Genomic DNA, 20,615 nt, shown 5'->3' on the forward strand with positions numbered 1-20,615 from the left:
TAACATTGTGAATCAAATAATCTCTTGTCCAAAAATCAGTAAATGCTTGATCTCCTTGCTCTCTAAAAGTAAGATACGGATCTTTAACTCAGCTTCAGAAAACGGAACTTTAAATAGCAGTCATATTAAAATGAAAAGTCTTCCCTTAAACCCATTGTATTTCACTTACAATTTCTCCTTGAGAAAACAAAAAGGAAAAAAGTAATCATATGTAACAGATGAGTGGTCATGTCAGCAGTGAACTCCTGCAAAGGTCTCAGCCCAACTACTGGGAGAGCTCATGTGAAATCAAACAGATCTGAATGGGAGGATGACAGGAATGGTGGAGCAGCAAACCGACAGCTTGCTCTCTCTCCAAGTTCTCTTATGTCATCTTCACACAAATCTAGACAGCTTTAAGTTCAAGTACATGGGTGAAATGCCGGAAATCTGTCAAATCCTTCAGAGAACTTCCCCTGGTTTACAGTGCTACCTTTTTTCTTTTCATTTTCCATTAGTATTGAATCCCTAACAAGGCAAATCAGGGAGTATCTGATGATCTCATGATCTGTGTGCTATCCCCCAGACAAATCTCCATCAGCTGCTGAAGTTATTTTTCTTCAATGAACTCTCAGGCTGGACACAAAACCTCCAGGACACTTCCAGGGGAGTTGTGCTTGTGATTTCAAACAAACGAACAAACAAACAAAGTTATTAGCAGATAGTCTATTGCTGACTGACTCAAGAAAATCTGACTGCCAACCTTATAAAGAGTATTGTGTTAAAAGCTCTCTAAATATATCTTAAGGGTGAATTTCTATGAACCTCAACATAGCATAAAAGCCGCAAGCAGAGAGCACAGAAAATATTAAAATCTGTGTTTCTGCCTTTGCATATAGAGTAACTGCTTCCTGATCTCACAGAAAAAAAAAAAAAAAACAAAAAACAAAAAAAACCCCAACTTTTTAGGAAGCAAAATGAACAGGGGTAGCATGGAAACTAAAAATCAGGAGACAGAAAAAACAATGACCACTGTCTGATCATTACAGAAGACCCAAATTAAACCAAGAGTGTCCATATCAGACCTGGAACATAGAGGCATCTCACTCAGAGCAGCAGCAAGAGATGTCAAAATTTGTAGAGGAAACAAAATTACTTAGGTAACTCCTGAAAAAAGAAACGGACAGGAACTTAAAATGGCCAACCCAAAGCAGAAAAAACAGCAGTGACTTGGTGGACTACACAAATATCATGAATAATAAAAGCAATGAGAGAATATTTACTGACTTCAAAATTGCACCGACACACAAAAAACACTTGTACATGGTTTTATGAAAGCTTAAACAGCAACAACAAAACTTGGAAAAAAAAGAAGCAAATGCTACAGAGGAATAAAATTAAAATTAGTATGCACAATAGTCTACAAAATCAGCTGTAACAGAAACTTATACTTGTAGCAGTATGAAACTTATTTCACAGTTGTATATTGTACTTTCTCAGGAGAGAATGAGGAGTTGTATAGAGATATGTAAAGAGAAGCCAGGTGCACTGAAACATTCTTTATCTACAGTGATTGAGAGGAATGAATTTTTACCTGAGAAAAGAGAACATAAAAGAACATGAAAGACATATTTAAAACATTGACTGATTAAAGGAGATTAGGTGTTTGCATTTTCCTTGTCTCATGCAGAACACATAAAATTATGCCACAAGACAAGTGTTTCAGAAAAAAAACCAAACCACTTTCAGGCAACAATCCACTACTGATTCCTCAGTCACCTTAAAATTTTAAAGTGGGGAAAAAAATCTCAATTCATGAAACTAGGGAGAGAGCCACTATGATGGTATTCTGATGCTACTACTTGTCTTTCACCTAAAAATGGAGAACCTGGAAGCAGATAATTTCGTTTGGAAACTGCAACTACACACATATCTGATAAACTGAATGTCTCACACCAGTTCACTGCAAAAGAGTGACGGTCCCTGGATGACAGTCTCTGGTTTGGGTGAGATGAAAGTACTGTCTGTGGTGTCAGGACCTGGAGAAGAAGCTTTGCTCATGACATGGGTCACATCCCTCTTTCAGTCAGGAGACCCTGGTTCAAACTTTGGGATGAAAATCATCTCAGTCTTAAAAGTATGTTTATGGCCACAACAGTCTATCTCAGGCTTACACAATTGAGAGAAATAAGCATTTTTAGGAGAGAATAAGCATTTTTAGGGCATTATTTATCTATATTCTTTCAAACATCCACTTCTGTATGAGAAGAATTGTGCCCTGAACACCATTGCCTACACCAATTTAATGTCTCAACTATGAAGGGAGCTGAGAGTGACTAGCTCATACATAAATGAATAAAATGGCTATGTATATACTTATCCAAATAAATCCCACTCCCAAAGTCCAGCATGGCCTCAGAGCTGCATAGATTTTCAGTAATTCATTCTTTAATGACATCTACTAGTCTGTTGAGTGTACGGTTTCTCTTTCCTTCAGGCCATGGAGTTTGCTATATCTGTCAAACAGCCCTGTCTGCCTAACTACCTCCTAAAAGTTTTCTGGAACTCTGACCATGTGGGTCTTCCATGAAGGCAGTACGAGGACTCTTGCTAATGCTGCTCTGCAGACAAGGAATTCTGAGACTCATGACAGATGCAATCCAAGAATGCAGGATTGGCTGAAGAAGAGACTACACCAGCAGTGCCCAACTAGCAGAAAACTGCCAAGGCAGGATCTAAACTGGAAAAGTTGGCAGCTGAAGGGGGCTGCTGACAGTAGTCAAAGGACCTGACAGGTGGGGAAGGGCATTTTTCCCTTCAACAGCTGCACAAACCCCAGGTCTCCTCACTTCCTGAGCCATCCCACAGCTGTCACCTGGTTCAAGACTGCAACTGTCCTCAGGAAATCCAAGTAGGATCAACAAGCCAAACATATTTTATGCACTGTCCTCATGAAAAAAATTCCTTAAACCACTTCTCCCTAAAATTTCCCCAGAATAGTCTTCAGACAGAAAAAAACCCAGCCTGAGCAACACTAGACCATAAATCTGTGGTTCCCTATGACTGTTTCTAGCTACAGCTCAATCACTGTAACAAACACTGTAACTGCAAGTAGAGCTGATTACTCTGAGAAATCCTGCATATTCCCTATATAAGTTCACATACCTCAGACAAATTCATATTTCTCCTCAGATTACAATCCCAGTTTGAGAATCACTGTTTTAAGGCAAATATTTCAAAATTACAAGAGCTTTGATATGAGATGGAAATGTAGAGATAACTTCTACTGCTGTTACCAATTCCACAACTATAATAAAATGGAAATATTTAATACGAAGAAAAACCCAAGTTTATCTAGGTTTAGTCCTATTTTGACAGGTCTGATAGGACTACCTATACATGAATTTGAAAAACATCTGTTTGATCATTCTCTAGATGTTAACTGAGTAAGTGATACTGAAAATGTGTTTGCTGAGCCCTAGATGGAAACAGAATTTTCTGTCTACAATTTCTCTGGAGTGTTGTGCCTCCTACACTCTTCCCTATCCCTATCCCAGTCACCGAATATTTCCATTGCACAGCTTACAGCTAATGCACCTTTTAATTCCCTCATTAAAGAGTTTGCCACAGAATAAATAACTTCCTGCTGATGTATGAATTCAAGTCAAAGTCTTCAATCACCTTTAAATATGGCCAGTTTCCTAGCTAATTTAAAAGAATGGCCTTCTACCCATGTCAAGAAGGTAAGAGAAATTATTTCTTCTGAGATTACAAACTACTATGTACAACACTTTTTAAGAATGAATTCATTAATTCAGTTTCCTATCTATTTAGGTATTAATGGAACTTAATTGTTTCTTTTTTGTTTGTTTGTTTCACATATATGAACTGGAAAAACACCAAGAGGTAAAAGCCTTCCACATTTTATCAGATACCTGTACAGTGACAAAGACAATAGAATATTGATCTTTGTTGGGCTGACCCCCTTCACCATGGTACAGACAAGAATGATAGCCTTACATCACAGCAGACATACAGCTACAAAACCCTTCATTCTGTGGGAATTATTAGAGGAATAGAGTATGATCTACCGAATACAGTCATAAGAACTTAAATGAGACATGAAAAGAAATTCTTCACAATGAGGAATTGTAACAGACTGCAGACTGCCTGACGAGGCTGTGAAACCTCCATCCTTACAGATTTTCAAAACTCAACAAGGCCTTGACAATCCTGTTTTAAGCAGAAGTTTGAAGTAGATAACTTCCAGTTTCCTCCTGTCTACACTCTTCCACGATTCCAATGGATAGACTCAGAAAAGTTATGGAAATTGACCATTTCAGTGGGATATTAGGAAGTGCTGGACTTGATCTAATAGAAACTGCAGAAAATGTCATCTATTCTTTTCTTACATAAATAAACATTTCTGTAAGTAATTCTTCCCATTATATGTTCTGTTATTCCACAAGTTCCACTTCTGAATTTGAATTGGAAATGTAATACGTAACTTCAGAACACCTGTCTCTTATTTTCTCATTTTTTATCATCTTAATACAATTAAGTTCCCAAACCAGTGTTTATCTATCCTTTATTTGGCCCTAGGCTATTATTCCCCTTATTAAAGACTTTCAGAAGCTAGAGCTGGTAATAGCCACAGAATTTTCCCTACCACTTTTCTGTGCATGCTGATTCCCAGCCGTTTGCTCTTAGGAGCTTTGTCTGGCCCATTCCAAAGCATTTCTGCTAATGGGACTTTTACTGGAAAGGTATTTACACCACTTACTACAAGAATTATTTTCCTCCCCTGACACAATCTACAAATTTTTCACAACGTACCTTCATTGGCCTCTTCAGTGCTTCCTGAATATCCACGCGCTTCCGCATAATGGTCTGGTCTAGTTTGCGCTCAAAGGCCAAGAGATCCATGTAGGCCTGGGACTCAGGAACCAGCTCCCGGATCTGAGAAGGAAGCAAGGAATATCCAAGCACTGGAAGCACGTATCTGCCATGTTCCAGAACAGCAATACTGACATTCCCAACCCTTGGACAGACGTGCCCAGAGGAGTTCTCCCTCCAACAGCAGTTCCCAGGCAGTGGGGCAGACCCCGGTGCCACGGAATAAGCACAGACTGACCCGTGGGAGCAGAACTGAGGCTAATGCATTCTGCAAGACCCTGCCTGAATCCACAAGGCCTGAACCATGGCTGTTTTCTTCGAGTGAGGCTTAGCTACCAGCAGCCAGGGAGCCACTACTCTCGGCAATCCAAAGTTCAGTGAATTTGTCCTGTTCAAAACTAGAAAAGTGCTGCATCTCTCCAGACTAAAAGAGAGGGGATGTTCATGTTGACATTTCAAAAACAAGTGTTACCTATTGTAAGTAAAAACTGCCACTTAGGATGCCAGCCTTTGTCATCACATCTTCCTGGCTGAGGTGAAAGTGACCTTCATGTCAAAGTTTCAATGTGATCAGCTATCAGGTGTCAACTTATCATCCTGCCAACTTTTATTGGTATTTTAATACATTAGTTAACTACATTAGCTCTATTGACAAACCCCCTTTTTATTTTCTCTTTTACGAGGAAGTTAGCAGAGGAGGGAATATGAAGTAGGTTGGAAGAAAGACCTAATGAACTGAGCTTAGAAATGGGTAAGTATACCCATAAATTAAAATGTTGGTTCTTAATGTGGAATAACTCATGCCAGTAAAACCATTAAAAAAAGGTACTGTAAGTAATTAAAATAGATCTGCTGGACAACCTTTTCTATTTCTACAATATTCACTCTAGCTTTCACTTATTAACTAAAATATTTAACTGTTATAATGTTTCCATATGGATTAAAAGTGAGTTGATATTCCTGTTTTGCTTTGGAATCAGAATTAGTTGCAGTTAAAATTACAATTTATATCTGGCGTAAGGCACAAAGACCTGTGTGAGAGACACCATGCATGCACCTGTTCCCTGTGTTCTGCAAGGACATGAGAACTATTGCACGAGGTTATGCCAGCAGTATCTGCAAGTCATGCCTTTCAGTATCTGCAGTAGCCCAAGGCAGAGCATTCCAGAACATCAACAGGCAATGTGGGAGGAAGAACCTCCTTCTGCTCATTTGGAACCTGCCACAATTGAGTTTCATTTGATGCCATTTCCCTGCACTGCTGCAGTGGGCAGGCATTCCCTGGCACCTCTGACATATGTTTCACAGGTTTTTGTCATCCCTTTCTTAATAATTTTCTCTTCCAGCCTGACTGTGAACAATTAGACTGATTATCAAATAAATGTCTCTTTCAACCTACTCTGTTTTGAGATGGTAGAATACCTGCTCTACTTACAGCAAGACTGATACTTTGGAAAAGCAGAAACCACAGAGCAAAAACTCTGTTCAGCTTTAGCTGAACCATTATATTTTTAACTGCTTATATGCTTTCTCAAAATGTTAGTATCAGCAGAATAATAAAAGAAACACAAGTACGAAGAGCAAGCATTATCCTGGATACATCAAGAATTGACAACTTGCAGAGTAAGGGGCAGCGAGGCAGTGAACGCAAATCTTTGGACGCAACAAAACACCTCAATGTTTTTTCCTGTTCTGCACGTATTAAAAGATTCCTCAATGCCTTGCCTGAAGAAATTAATCACGGTGTGCTGCAGTCAATTAAAAATTCTGGACTGAGAAAGTAGTTTCTTTAATGCCAAGTTCCATCAGAGTCAGTTCATGAAGCCCCAGGGCACATGGTGAAGTAGGGAGAGGCCTACAGAGTCCTTAAGATACAGCCTATACAACACAGGTGATACAACCTTTCCAGCTGGTACTAGACTGGGGATCTAACAAAATTTCTAGGAAGTTTGTAAAAACAGCAGAAACCTTCAATAAACATGGTTATTCCACACTTTTACATCTTTTATCACCTGCAAGTGTCCATTCCTATAACCAAACTGGATGTTAAATATTATAAGATGCTAAAAAGCACAAACACTTTAAAATCATCCAAAGACAAAACTGCATCTAATTCCTTGAACTATGAATGGCTGGAGGCTGGGAGAGCATCTGATAGAAGAATTGTACTTGCTGTGTTTGTATTCTTCTCTATGGTCACAGCAAAGATGGGATTTTGGGCTAGATCAAAGGCTCACTCAGGCCAGTTTTGGCAGCTCTCACAGTCTTTTGCTTTCTCACCCTACTAATGGAATAATCTTTTGCAGGCACGATAGTGCTTATATGATAAGGATCTGTGCAGCCTGCCTTATTCCTTGCATGGTTTGCCCTAACCGAAAAGCTCATAGTCCCATGCAGGTCTACACACTTCTACTGAAGTTCTAACTATAAATGCGAAAAGAGTATTTCAATACTTAAATACTGCATTCTGACCTTTATATAGTTGAAGAAACTCCAGAAAGCACCTAGCAGAAGCAGCATCCTGTCAGCCAAGGTTTTGAAGCATATATAGTTATACTTAGAATTCCATGAATGACTGAAAGAGATTACTATTAACATTAGTAAGACAGTGTCTTTCTTGAGGCTGGAGTTGTTTATCTATCTATTATGAAAATGCAAATGTTTCAAACTTTTAAAGATTAGTAAACAGTAATTATTACTAAATTGTGCATTTTTATTCTTGATTTCCACAAGTGTCTTTTTATCAATGGTGACCAAAAAATGGCCAACTTGTGAGTGGGGGCAGTGAGGACAGTGTGGAAGGAATGGCATGATGGGAGAGTCTCACAATTTCCTTGTAGAAGCAGCACAGTGTGGGGGCCGCACCACACCTGCCCGTAAACAGATGTGCATGGCATGTGAGACAGAATCAGAAACCAAGGAACAGTTGCAACACTAGAAATTTTGGGATATGAGCAACATCTTTAGATAGCTTCTATGGCTGTCACAGTAAGACAGCTTGGAGGGCAATGACCGCAGTCAGCAGCGTGGGAAAGCAATGAGGAAGTCTTCTGCAAGATGAGCAGCAGAAGGAAAGCTAAGGGAAAACTCAGGTTTGGGTCTGGCTCTGCCACTCGTGTCAAAAGCCACAGAGAAGGCTCCACGTTGTCTTTGGCTCCATTGCTCCTGGCCGAGTCCTGTCCTCAGGCCTCCCAGGGTCCTGAGCCCAAGTCAGTGAGGGCAGCAGGGCTGGACAGAGGGATCCTGACGGGCCACAGAAACACAATGGCACTTCAGCATGGTAAAGGTCAGCACAGGAAAAGCTCTGCTCCTGGGATAGAATGACATCGTGCAGGGGGACAGGTTGGCAGGAGAGGACTCGGGGGCCCTGATGGACAGACAACAAGTGCAGGAGGAGTCTGTGGGGTAGGGCAGCCACAGCAAAGGTCAGCTGCAAAAGGGGCTGTATTAGCGCAGGTGCTGCCACAAGCCAGCAAAGAGGCTCCTCCTTGCTACACCACGCTGGTGAAACTGGATCTGGACTGGTGGGCACAGGACCACAAAGATGTGACACCCTGGAGCGAGGCCCACAGAGGCCCAGTAGGATGCTGGGGGCTGGAGCAGAGACCTGCCGAGAGAAGCTGCTAGAGCTTCTCCAGCCTGGAGAACAAAAGGGAAAAGGAGATTCCCTGGGAGCATGTGACGTATGGACTGGTGAAGCACAGACAGGGCCAGCCTCCCCTTGGAGGTGCATGACATTAGGGTGAGAGGCAACAGAAACTCACTGCAGCATGGGCAATTCACTCCCTATAAGGAATTGGTTTGTAAAAACACCTCTGACAAAACAAACAAAACACATGATGGCACTTGGAACAGGCTACCAAAAATGCTCTGGAGTGTCCGTCCTTGGCTGGAGGTATTCAGAAGCAGTCTGGACAAGGTCCTGAGCAAGCTGATGTAATTCGAACCTGTTTTGTACAACAGCTGGCCTGTAAGATTTTCACAGGTCCTATTGTTGTGCACCTCCAAGGTCCAAATAAAAAATCCAATACATAAAATTTGATCTATTTCAGGCAGGAACAACTGGAGCTGCATTCTTGACTGCCTAACAGTTTCAGCAATCTTGATAAAAAAAAAAAATAATAAAATCACTAATCAATAGAGATTTGTCAGCTTCTTTAGAATTACCATCTTTGAGAGAGGTAACAAAATCCAAGACCTTACTCCCCCGAGCCTGACAAGCTCAATTTGATCCTTAGCCATTTTTTTACTACCTATGGCAGATGGACATAACCCACACAATTCACAGGTATTGCTGAGAACTAGAATTTTTATATCTTAAGTGGCAGTGACTGAAGTCTGACTTGGCAGCTACTGGACAGTTTCCCTGCTGTGAAACTTTACCCTATAGCTTACTGACAAAAGTGTCTCTACTGCTGAGGCTTCTATGGTGGTCAAAGAAAGACAGCTAATGGCTGACACGCCTTATAAATCCTAACTGTGCCACCCTGCAACCCCGAAGAAAGAATGGCTTGAGGAGGATTTCTGACTACCACAAGGCCAGTAACACAGTCCATTAAAATGGCAAAAGCAATCCATGTTCTTGGTCCTTCTCTTAGGAGCTGGCAAGCCACTGCTGTCTCAGAGTCTTCCTTCAGGCTGAGCAAGGCTGGCTTTCTTAGTCTTTCCTCATGTGCTGATCCAGTCATTCAGTCAACCTGACAATCATCCACTAACCTCAGTCCAGTTTGACAATGTTTTTCTTGAATTCAGAATCCCAAAACTGGACACAGAGCTCTAGCATTGAGCTAACGAGTACTAAGCAAACAAGGGTAATCAAGTCACTCAATCTGTTGGCTGTGCTCCTGGCCACAGAGTTGTGGATGCTGTTAGTCATCTTTGCTGACAAGGCATACCCCCTGCTCACACTCAGCTCACTGTCCACCAGTGCTGCTTCCCAGCCAGGCAGCCTTTCTCTTCCCCAAGGAAGAACATTTTACTTAGTTGACTTTCATAAAGTTTGTGTTGGTTCATTCCTCCAGCGTGTCCACAAGCATATCAACTGGTTTCCCCACCCAGTGATTGGTGTCATCTGTATATTTTATAAGCAAGCACTGCACTGCCTCCTCCAGTGGCAGAGATGCTGGACTAAATAGCTGCTATGACACATCCCTGAAGTACTCTGATGTCAGGCTCTTCATAGCAATCATTCTCAGCTTCATCATCCAACCAGATGTGGCTGTCAGCCCATTTAGACCAAAATGCCCCCACCTGAATACAAGATGTATGACAGAGTGGCCTTGAAAGGACATCAGCCAGTCCCCTCAGCTCCCTCAGATGCAGCCTGTTGGGTATCATGGAGTCATATGGGTCAAGTTTCTCAACTAAATCCTGACCCCATCCCCATCCACCATCGGCTGTTCCTCTTGGATGTGTTCACTGATCACAGGCCATGAGAAGCATCATTAGTGCAGACTGAACAAAGAAGGCTTTGAGTGCTTCAGACTTATTGTCTCTGTCATCACTGGGTCACCCAGCCCACTCAGCATGGGGCACACATTTTCCTTGGTCAGTCATTATTACTAGTGCAATAGTAGAAGCTTTTCTTGTCCTTGACGTCCCTTGAAGATCTCAACTACAGCTGTGCTTTGACTTTGTTGATACCATTCCTTGTGTGCCCAGGCAATGTTTCTAAACTCCTCCTTTGTAGCCTCTCCCTTCTGTAGCTTCACTTCTTGTACATTGCCCTTTGATGTTGGGACCACCACTGTGAGTACCCTATTCTGGACTCCTCATAAATCTGCTCATTTTCCTGCATTTAAAACAGGCTGCTCTTAAAGGTCCTTAAAGACCACCCAGCTTCCCTGAGCCACTTTGCCCTTCAGAGGTCCTTCTCAAGGAACCACCCCCTACCAGTTCCCTGGAGAAGCCAAATTCTGCTTGTCTGAAGTCCAGGGCTTGTACTTGACTGCTCTCCTTCCTCATTCCCTGCAAGATCTTGAATTTCTGTATTTCACAGTTGTTATATCCAAGGCTACTGCTGATTATCACACTTCTAACCTCTTCCTTCTTACAAGTGAATGGGAGATTCAGGTGTTCCTCACCTCTGGTTGGCTCAGATGGAGAAAGAGGTGGACAACAGCCATGCAGTGACCAAACCACAGTAGGACAGCTATTATGGCATGGATCTGTGCAGAGAATTCCACATGGTGGTCAGTGAACAGCAGCAGCAAAAATTGGCTAAATATCTGTGTAAAGGAAAATGAAGTAGAGAAGATGAAAAGGGGAGGGACAGGTGTACAAAAACCTGTCAGCACAGCTGGACAAAAAGTCCTCAGGAATTTGGGTCTGAGTGAGAACAGCAGCTAATACTAAGAGATAAGCGTGCCACTGAAGGAGGGCAGTTTGCTGTTTCAAAGTTGCACTCTGCTCAGCAAATTAAGCAAGAAAAAGCAGAGACAGGCACAGCTATGGAGCCAGAATGGTTTTCAGCTGAGATTCTTGAATCAGAATGGCTAGGCAAGGAAGCCAAAGAAAGAGAATGGTGGATCACATTCACAGCTCCCTGGGAAAAAATGTTATGACTCAATACTGAAAGAAAGATTGACCAGAAATAATGAGGAGCCAAGGCCTGGAGAGAGAGGTACAATCTGAGGTGCTGTCCCCATAGACAGTTTGTGGTCTGAGGTCGAAATTGAGGCACAACTGCTAAACTTGGGTCACAAGGGCAAATTCAGTTCCAGAGATTTAGGTCCCCAGCTATGAATGAAGATGCCTGCGAACTTCTCCAAAACTGAATGAGGGTTTCAGCAACAGTCAAGTGTGAACAAGGGAAAGATCCAGAAGTGAGGAAAATAGGGCAGGATAGAGCCTGCTGGACAGAACTGGAATTAATGTAAAATACACTATAAAAAATACTAAGCCTTGTTATGCTAGAGTATGTCAATGTGAGAGTAACCAAGTCCTCCTGTTTATTAAAATTGCATTTTAGACAAAAGATATGCAGTCAATACAATCAATGTGCATTGACATATAGTAATAAAGGGAACTGCTCCTTAAGACTGAAAAATAGGAGTTGGAACAAGACCTGGCATAGGAAAAAAGTGCTCTTGTACAAAAAGGACAAGTATGCTAAGAAAACTTAGTAATGATAAATTTGGGTGTCACTGTCATTGCAAGGCAGAGGATAGTAGAGAGAACGTAAGGAAGCTCAGAACTGTATAATGGCAATGGGGTGCAATACAGCATTGCAGTGCACAGGATCATGCCTCAGAATCTAAATCCTGCTCTAACATGGGAATTCATTAGTTGCATATGACAGAAAGCAGAAATACTAGAAATACTAGTGGTCACAGAATGACCAGAGGCTATATCAATGTGGAAAAGCCATTTAAAAAAACAAAACAAAACAAAACAAAAAAGCACAGCAATCCCAATTCACAGTGCTATTTCCAATAGAGCTAAAAATGCAGGAGCAGTATTAGAGCACTGGTGATACTGGCAATCTGTAATACTATGTATAGTTCTGGTTTCTTGAGAGGCAGATTTTAAAAGGTTTGAAAGACATTAATTTAACCTGGAACAGATAAAACAAATGACTAAGAGGATTTCAAGACGGGAGCCTCTCTAACTTGGCAAACTAAAAGCACTTCCCTTGCCTAACCTAGCAAAATAAAAAAAAAACCCAAGCTGCCAGATCAAAAATATGTCTCAAGTAAGGAACCTAGTCTTGAAGCGGCAGCTGTGTCATGGTTTCCATGACAGAGGGAACCAGGTTTGAAGTGCCAGGATGTCCCATGAAGTTCTCCAATCCAATCTTCCTACGTGCAATACTGCTGAGTTGAACTTTTCATACAATTATATTCCTGCAAAATAAACCCTTCTCAAACAGCTGACTTGGAGCTGCTCAGTGATCCTACCCAACCAGCACTATGCTCCAGGACTATGGCACAGGCTTGAGCAGAGAGCCTGGAAATCCAACAAGAGGTTACCTGTGCCAACTGCCTGAATCACTATCATAGTGAGGAATACTAACAACTCACCTCCTTTCCCACTACTACATAAGATCATTTTCAAGAGTCAAAGGTATTTCGTATCTTCCCCTCTCCGAAGTTCAAAACATAAGCAAGCATCTGCAAAAAGTCTGTGGGTAACAGATGCTGACCGGCTGGAAAACACTCCAGAGGTAGTTCCGGAAAGCTGAAGTTTTACCCTGTGTTTCACACACATTCCACAGCCACCAGTGCAAATCCCCCACTTGACAGAATAATGATGTGTACAGCATTTCTTCATCCCACAGATGGTGTAAGGGATTTCTGACACACTAACTGTAGCCTAACAGAGTGCTTTAACCGAGACAGAGGTCACATCACTGATACCAGCACTGCAGCTGCACTGATAAAAACCCCACTGCAGAAGAGACCTCTAGAAAATGCCTTATTACTCCATCAGTTAAAGCTATTGGCTGGCAGCAACAAAGATACTGAAAAGCAAGCATATTTGGTGACAGCATGGTTCTGAAAGCATCTGTAGAGATTTTTGACACACCTATATAAGGCTCTACCTATTAAAGAATTATCATGGACTTTGTAAACAAAGTCAGTGGTCTTCTGCTGGCAAAAATGTTTGATTACCTCTTACACCTTTTAATCTTATAAAGGCAACAGGCAAAATAAAAACCAAAAATAAAAACACTCCCACAACCAACCAACCAACCCAAAACCAAAACCAAAATCATCTTGAAATGGACATATATTTCCAGCAACAACCTCACTATACAGGATGTATCACTGTCTGTGAAAACAGTTTGTGTGGGACAGACAAAACTGACAGTACAAAGAAACTCAGCATTCATTATAAAAAAAGTACAGACCACCAGCAGAGCAGGAATGAGGCTTCAGCACAATTACCAGGGAGGCTGCATATAGTTCAAAGGTCTGGGTTTAATAGTAGCTTTCAAGACAGCAACATGAGAGATCTAATGGCTTACATATGAGAGGCTCTGCTTTCAGAAAGTGGCAGGAATAACAAGAGAAGAAGTAATAGTGTAAGATCAGGAATACCAAAGTGGGCTCACCTCTTTGGATGACTGGTAGTAGGCACCTGTGAAATGCCACAGAAATTACTTTGCAGCCTGCCAGCAAGTTTGGGCTCCTACTTGCGATGGAGCTCGAAAACTTGCTTGAAAAAAAAGCCAACTTGCTGGAGCTTGAAAAGCATATGGAGGAAAAGGATACACCTGTCCAGGGGATTCTGAGCCCAGAAAAACTACCAGCAGTAGTAGTCAAAGCAACGGAGACTAGGATGTGACAAGGGTGCGTGTTTGGAAGCCTTTAGGGACCAAGCAGGTTCTCGGGAACTGTACTGAAGAGGGTAAAGGAAAGGAAAAGTACGGGAATAATGACAGAGGACAGCAGAGAGAAATCCCAATGTTTAGAAAGGAAGCAGAAGACGTAAGCATTGAGGATCAAATATAGGCAGACACCAAAAGCTAGACATATCCCCCAGGGATAAGAAAATTAGTAACTCTCCAGACAATACAGACCCCTCGGATTCTGTTGTTTACACGGGTTCACTTCAGCCCTATGGTGACACAACCACAAAAATCACTACCAGGCAGCTCTACTGGGCCAGAGACCTGAGTCTGAGCCCACCCCCTCAGGTACAGCCATACTCTGGACCAGGTTTTGGCTAGCCTCGAAAAAGGATCAGAAGGATTCTGGAGACCCAAGGGCCCCAGAGCCGAGCTGCCGCCTGGCACCACGGTCCCTCCAGCAAGCGGCAGTGCTGGCTCGGCTAACCCAGGCACGAGGCCGCACAGGCCGGGCTGCTCCACACTCCCAGCCCCCAGCCCAGCCCCAGCCTGGCTCTCCAGACTTTCACCCACTGCCTACTTACTTTTTAATTAGATTTTTAAACAAAAAGTGAAAGAATTTTCTAAAATTCCTGTAATTATACTAAGATGCTGAACTGATTGTGAAGGGAATAGGAAATGAAAGCGACTCACCCTCTGAGGGAGAATTTTGTCAGCCATCTTCCTCCTCTTGGCACTGTACATTTTTTAAAGAAAAAAACACGTTACCATGGTGACAGATCTAGGAGTAACGAGGCCACCTGCTAAATTATCCTGACATCTCCACATGCTGGTGCACAGCTGTGCATGCATCAGCAAAAGGGTCTCACCCATGCCCAGGACCTTGTACCCCTTCTCTCAGCAGCCTGGGGAGGCAGTTAGGTAAGAACGAATCAGGGCTGTCTGTTACGCATCCTGGAAAGAAGTCTGTAAGTTCTTTGATCATAGCATCTTCCATGGTGCAGGGGGGCAATACATGTGTAAAGTGCACGCACTGCTGCTAGGTACAGACGAGTGTGCAGAGGACAGTCTCACGTGTGGTGTGCACAGACACACTCCTATGTGTGTGCACATCTGAGTGGCCGAGTCCTTGCAAATGGCACGTCAACTTGTTCAAACAGACAACACAATTCAATCATGCCCAAAATTAAGTGCTGAAGAACACACATATATATGTGCGTGTATTTCATATGATGTGTGAAAACACACACAAATGCACACCCTTCCTTGTGTACATACACACTTGTTTTACTGTAACACATTTGCATGAGTGATGGACAAATGTAAAAGACCTTACATTTCCACATTTGTTCATCTTTATGAACACACATGGGAAGACGTATGTGTGTCTGAAGTGTATATACACACTGTGTCCATACCCATACATAGGCACATGTCTATAGCTATGCTTTTAAAAAGCATACACACTTGGACTTATGTACATAAGAATACAAATGTGTATGTGCCTGAGAAATGGTACTGTCAGGAAGACTGTTTTCAGATTCTAAGAACTCTTCAGGCCTACCAAACCTGTCACCCAGCTTTCTCTAACAGGGCCAAGAGGGAATTCAGGCCCTATTCTTCATCTCTTTAATCTGTGAGGCCAGAGATTCATCAAGAGATGAATCACTCCATCTGTGACAGACAAATGGGAGAAAGCAAACCACCTGCTGCCACTCTGCCATGCCACAAGGACACCCCTCCTTACTATCTTCTCACTGGAAGCCTGTCATCAGCCATGTCCACATAAAAGCTGTTTCCATGCACATTGATGTGGCATATTCTCTTCCTACGTTTGTTAATTATAAGCCAGGGCTGAAATACCAGATTCTTAAGACTCTTCCTCATCCCCACGTAAGCTAAGGCTGAGGAACTCTTTGTGCTTGGAGGTGCAGAGGGCAGAAAATTCAGTTACACCCAACTTAATAGGTGAACAATGTCCCTTTTAAAACATGTAGGAAAATTGGGAATGGAATGTTACATGGTGTGAAACTCCAACACCTTCCACAACTCACAAAATCAAATCTGCACTGAAACACTTCACACAATCTGGAGGTAAAGGCTGAGCAAGCTCCAGCCTCCCAAAGGGACTGGGATATGCATTACCTGGAACAAACCCACAGGCTTGCAAATAAAAAGCAAGAAAAAAACAAAGCAACGTCCCCAAACAATGTGGATCTCAACCAGTTCTTCAATAGTCTGTTACAAAAATGAGATTTTTGTCTCCACCAAAACTGCTGAGAAAGGAAAAGCGCAACTTTCTTGGCCCATGCTAGAAAACATGGAACTCATTTACCCCCCAGAACTGGATCCAAGGTGCCAGAAAAGTGTGCTTGAAGAAACAGAATGAGAAATCACAGGGAGGTGGAAATGAAAAAAAGGGAAAACATTCAATACATTATCTCAAGGGAAGGCATGGCAGAAGAAACAGAGAAACTCTCTGAGTACCCAGGGAGCACTGGTGTGAACTGGGCTCAAGGCCATAGAGGTCACTGCTGGGTCCCAAACTAAGAACAGGGGAGGAGAACTTTTTTCTGCGAGTCAGGCCACCAACTTTTAGCAAATACTGTCCTTTAATGCTCACTGGAAACTAGTTAGTGACTAAAGTTTACGTTAATTATCCAGGAGGGGCAATTTTTCAGGTTATATCCATCCTAGTACCTGAAGGCTGGGCATTTTGTGCAGTTTCCTGGAGAACCTTCTGGGAGGTGTTACAGAATGTGCATTTTGGCTGGTAGTGGGCAAGGCCTCCAAGATGCCCATGCACTGCTTGTGCTCACATGCTGCACTCATAGATATTCCTTCTGTGTTCAACCTTTTTCAATTGTACTCTCAAGATCAGTGTCCTTTCCAGATGCATCCCAGACATAAGCATTCCCAAATCTGGCTTGCTGATCCAAGGTATACAACTTGGACAGAGTAGGGCTCCTGAAGAACGGAGATTAGAGAGGTACGTTTTTCCCACAGATGGATTCCCTGACACCACCAGAACACTGACTGAAAGCTGTATATACATCTATAATGATTCTGTAAAAGGTAGCCCCCACAGATGACTGCACCCTATGTGTGTGTGGATCAGACTCAACACTCAAGACTGATAAGGTCTAATACACTGCAAAAAGAAATTAGTTAACTTTTTTTAAGAGAGAATGCGTTGTACAAGGTAGGCATATTTCAGAAAGAAATGTGAAATCGCTGTATGAGATATAGATGTCTCTCTAATTTTATGAAATTACTTCCAGTGCATATTTATTTACATTATATGTAAAAACACTTGGGACAACTGCAAGTTTTATGACTACTTTTCTGAATGACCATAGTACAAGTATTCACATGACAAACCAAAGTTTCTTCCACTTGTGTCATTGACAAACTTGTTAGCAAGTCAGAAATCAGAGCAGTTATAGAGAACAGGCAACAAATAATACATAATTGTACTGTATTAGAAGAGAACTGTTCATTAATTCTAAAGGCTAAACATACTCAACAGATTTATGGCCTGACAAACCTGCAAAATAAAAGTAGAGTAACTTCAAAACCAGACATCATTAAAGGTCATTCACAAATAAAAAAACCCAGAAAATTTACCAGTGCTTTTCCTGCTGAAAAAACTGACAATACACAGATCTTCAATTCTGTCTCATTTGATCTTAAAGGTCTTACCTACTGCTAAATAGGTATCATCTTTCCTTCCTCAAACTGTCCTCCTGTGTTTTCTTTCCAGAACACTCACCTCCTAGCTCGGTTCTGAGTGGCTTGCTGCTGCTGTTGCACCTGCTGCTGCACCTGCTGCTGTTGGACCTGCTGCGGCGCAGTGCGTTTTCTTGTTGTTTCCATCACAGTCTGGGGCATTCCAGGTCGCACAGAGGGGCTTCCGACGTATGGGGGGCCTGGAGGACCCATGGGAGCCCCCTGATGGGGCATTCGAGCTCCCGATGGCATCCCAGGGCGCTGGAGGAAAAGAGAAGCAGAAAGAAAAGCCAGTCTGGTTCCTGTTTCTGCAGCTGCCAAGACATTTGTACATCATGCAACACTGGCCCCAGCAGATTCCCCTTTTGACCATCCTGATAAGCACTAAGCAGCAACACAAAGCATGTAAGCTCTGTGACTGGTGTATCTTGGATGTCATGAAGAGGCATTCAGGGATAAAGTAGACAGGAAACAGAGGTGAAATACTAGGCTTGGGAAAACACTCAGTGGTCAGTAGCATATCCAGACCAGGTACAGGTGGAAGCTCTACCTTCAGCCCGAAGAGAACACCCCATGGCAGCGACACACAGTCCAAACCGGTGCAGCTCATGTGCTGCTCAGGGCTGCGAGCACGCTCCCACCGCACGCGCTGCACTGCAAGCAGGCGGCTCTGATCAGCTGGGAGACAGAAACCAGCACAGGCAAAACACCAGGATAAACATTTCCCATTAAGAGCCTTCTACTTCGCCTACACCAGAGAGCAGTGTAAGTTCATAATACAACATTAATCCTTTAAGAAAAAGGTCATGTCTCCAATCAAGCCTTTAAAATAAAAAAAAAAAATTAAAAAAATGAAATGCATGTGGTCGTTTGTCAGCAGCCCCTGCAGCCATTGTAAAGCCCTGGTATTTATGTTGACTTCTGCATGCTTTTGAGAGACACTGGATGAAATCACAAGCTCAATGCTGCACAAGACACACAGTAAACCAAATTCTGAACTCTTAAAAGTTTATAGTCATCGAGGAAAACCACCATTAAAATAATTACTTCCTGTAAAATGCAATTCAAAACAGAGATGAGCTTAGTCTCATGCTGAGAATTATCAATATCTGTATGTCCACATATATGCAGAAATACAGACACACACAGACTCTCTAGGTGTTTGAACCAGGATGAGAATAAGAAGTCCTTTGAAATCTAAGTCCCTCTACAAGGTCTTTTACGGAAACCAAGAGGCAATGGCATCCATTATTGATACACAATTGGTTAAAGGATAGAAATGAGGCAAAAATAATTGGTTCTGAAAAGAAAAGAAAGGCACATGTAAAATTCTGCTGGGACTTCTCCTTTTCAGTATATTTAAAACAACCTGGAGGAAAAAAAGAACCAAAAAAAGCCAGGAAAAAAGCAAGGAAGTGAGTAAGTTTGTTGGTAATGCTGAGTTCATCATGCTGGCAAGGATGAAGGCCAGCTTCAAGACCAGCAGAAGGACTTTATGAGACAGAATGAACACTTAAAAGGAAGCTGCAAATGTAGTTCAATACATATTGAACTGAATTACAAAAGGGAAAAAAACAATCCAAGAATCACAGACAAAGCAATGGGCCCTAAGCTGATTGCTGTCCAGCAGAACCAAGATCTTGTTTAAACTGACACTTCCAGAAAAGTATCTGCTTACTGGTTACTAGAGGTCAAAAAAAGTCATAAAGAAAAGAAATAAGAGCGGAGGGAACAGAAGATACCAGTGGTTCCATGGCCATGGTGTGTCCACAAGTAAAGGTATGTGTGCAGCTCTGGCTCCTGCAGCTCAGTGATGGCAGGGCCGAGCGGAAACAAGGACACAGTAATTCTTAATGTATGGAACTGCATCCATGGAAGTAAACGTAAATATATTGTGACTTTTCATCTGGAAAGAGGTGATACAAGGTGATCTAAAGGGGCAAAGTGCCATATGGCCTGGAGAGGACAGTTGGGTACTGACTGTTCACTGCCCCCCTCTAGAATAATGAACCCTGGCCATCAGCAGAGGGGTCAGGCTGGAGGGGTGAGTCTGTCACACTGTGGGTATCAACCTGTGGAACTCTCTTCCAAAGGGATGGTAACAACATGGAAGACATATTTGGCTCAACAGCTGCAGACCGAAAAGGTATTTTACTGGAGAAATACACTACTGGACCCCAAAGTGAGATGCGTGCACCCTGAGGGTATGCAAGCCAGTCCACTAGGGGTGGGAAGAAAATATTTAGTGCACAGTCAACACACACACACACACACACACACACACACATATATATATATATATATATATATATATATATATATATATATAAAAAATTTAATATTTATTTCATAATTTCTATTATTTCTAAATATGTAACTATGTATTATAATAAAACATAATTCTAAAAATAATTTGGACCTGCATCTCCAAATTAACCACCCAAATCGATTATAGCTCCCCAAGCCCCAGCTCAGTGCCCGCCCTGATCATCACAAATCTAAGATATCCTCATGCTTGTATCTATAAAGAAAACTGGAGAAAGGAGAGGAATGGATGATCAACAAAGAACCAATACGGGCTGTAAGTGGCACAGACAGAGAAGCAAGGCAAGAGGTAGGAGAGTCACCAGTGCAGGGATCCAAGCCAGTGAATTCAGCTACTGTTGACATAAGAAAGCAATGGCAGGTATGGCCATGGAGAGAGCAGCAGGCAGACCAA

At 42.3% G+C, this 20,615-nt stretch overlaps 1 protein-coding gene across 11 annotated transcripts in view; it reads right to left on the bottom strand.

The window, feature by feature from the left end:
* SMARCD3 (SWI/SNF related BAF chromatin remodeling complex subunit D3) overlaps nt 1-20,615 on the bottom strand; it is a 78,600-nt gene that overhangs the window by 24,457 nt on the left and 33,528 nt on the right. For 7 of the 11 annotated variants that reach the window (XM_088053154.1, XM_088053145.1, XM_088053152.1 and 4 more), the window contains 4 exons: nt 17,940-18,157; nt 14,861-14,903; nt 10,959-11,102; nt 4,816-4,938 (listed from right to left, as the gene is read on the bottom strand). In XM_088053154.1, coding sequence (XP_087909280.1) covers nt 4,816-4,938; nt 10,959-11,102; nt 14,861-14,903; nt 17,940-18,148 — 519 coding nt within the window. In that variant the 5' untranslated portion in view covers nt 18,149-18,157. The remainder of the gene's footprint in view (nt 1-4,815; nt 4,939-10,958; nt 11,103-14,860; nt 14,904-17,939; nt 18,158-20,615) is intronic. The other 4 variants (XM_088053180.1, XM_005532089.3, XM_014260695.2 and 1 more) reach the window with 3 other exon arrangements.

The sequence above is a fragment of the Pseudopodoces humilis genome, chromosome 1, assembly GCF_049639895.1.
Source record: "Pseudopodoces humilis isolate 2021_Gansu_Grassland_sample_001 chromosome 1, ASM4963989v1, whole genome shotgun sequence".
Taxonomy (NCBI): domain Eukaryota; kingdom Metazoa; phylum Chordata; class Aves; order Passeriformes; family Paridae; genus Pseudopodoces; species Pseudopodoces humilis.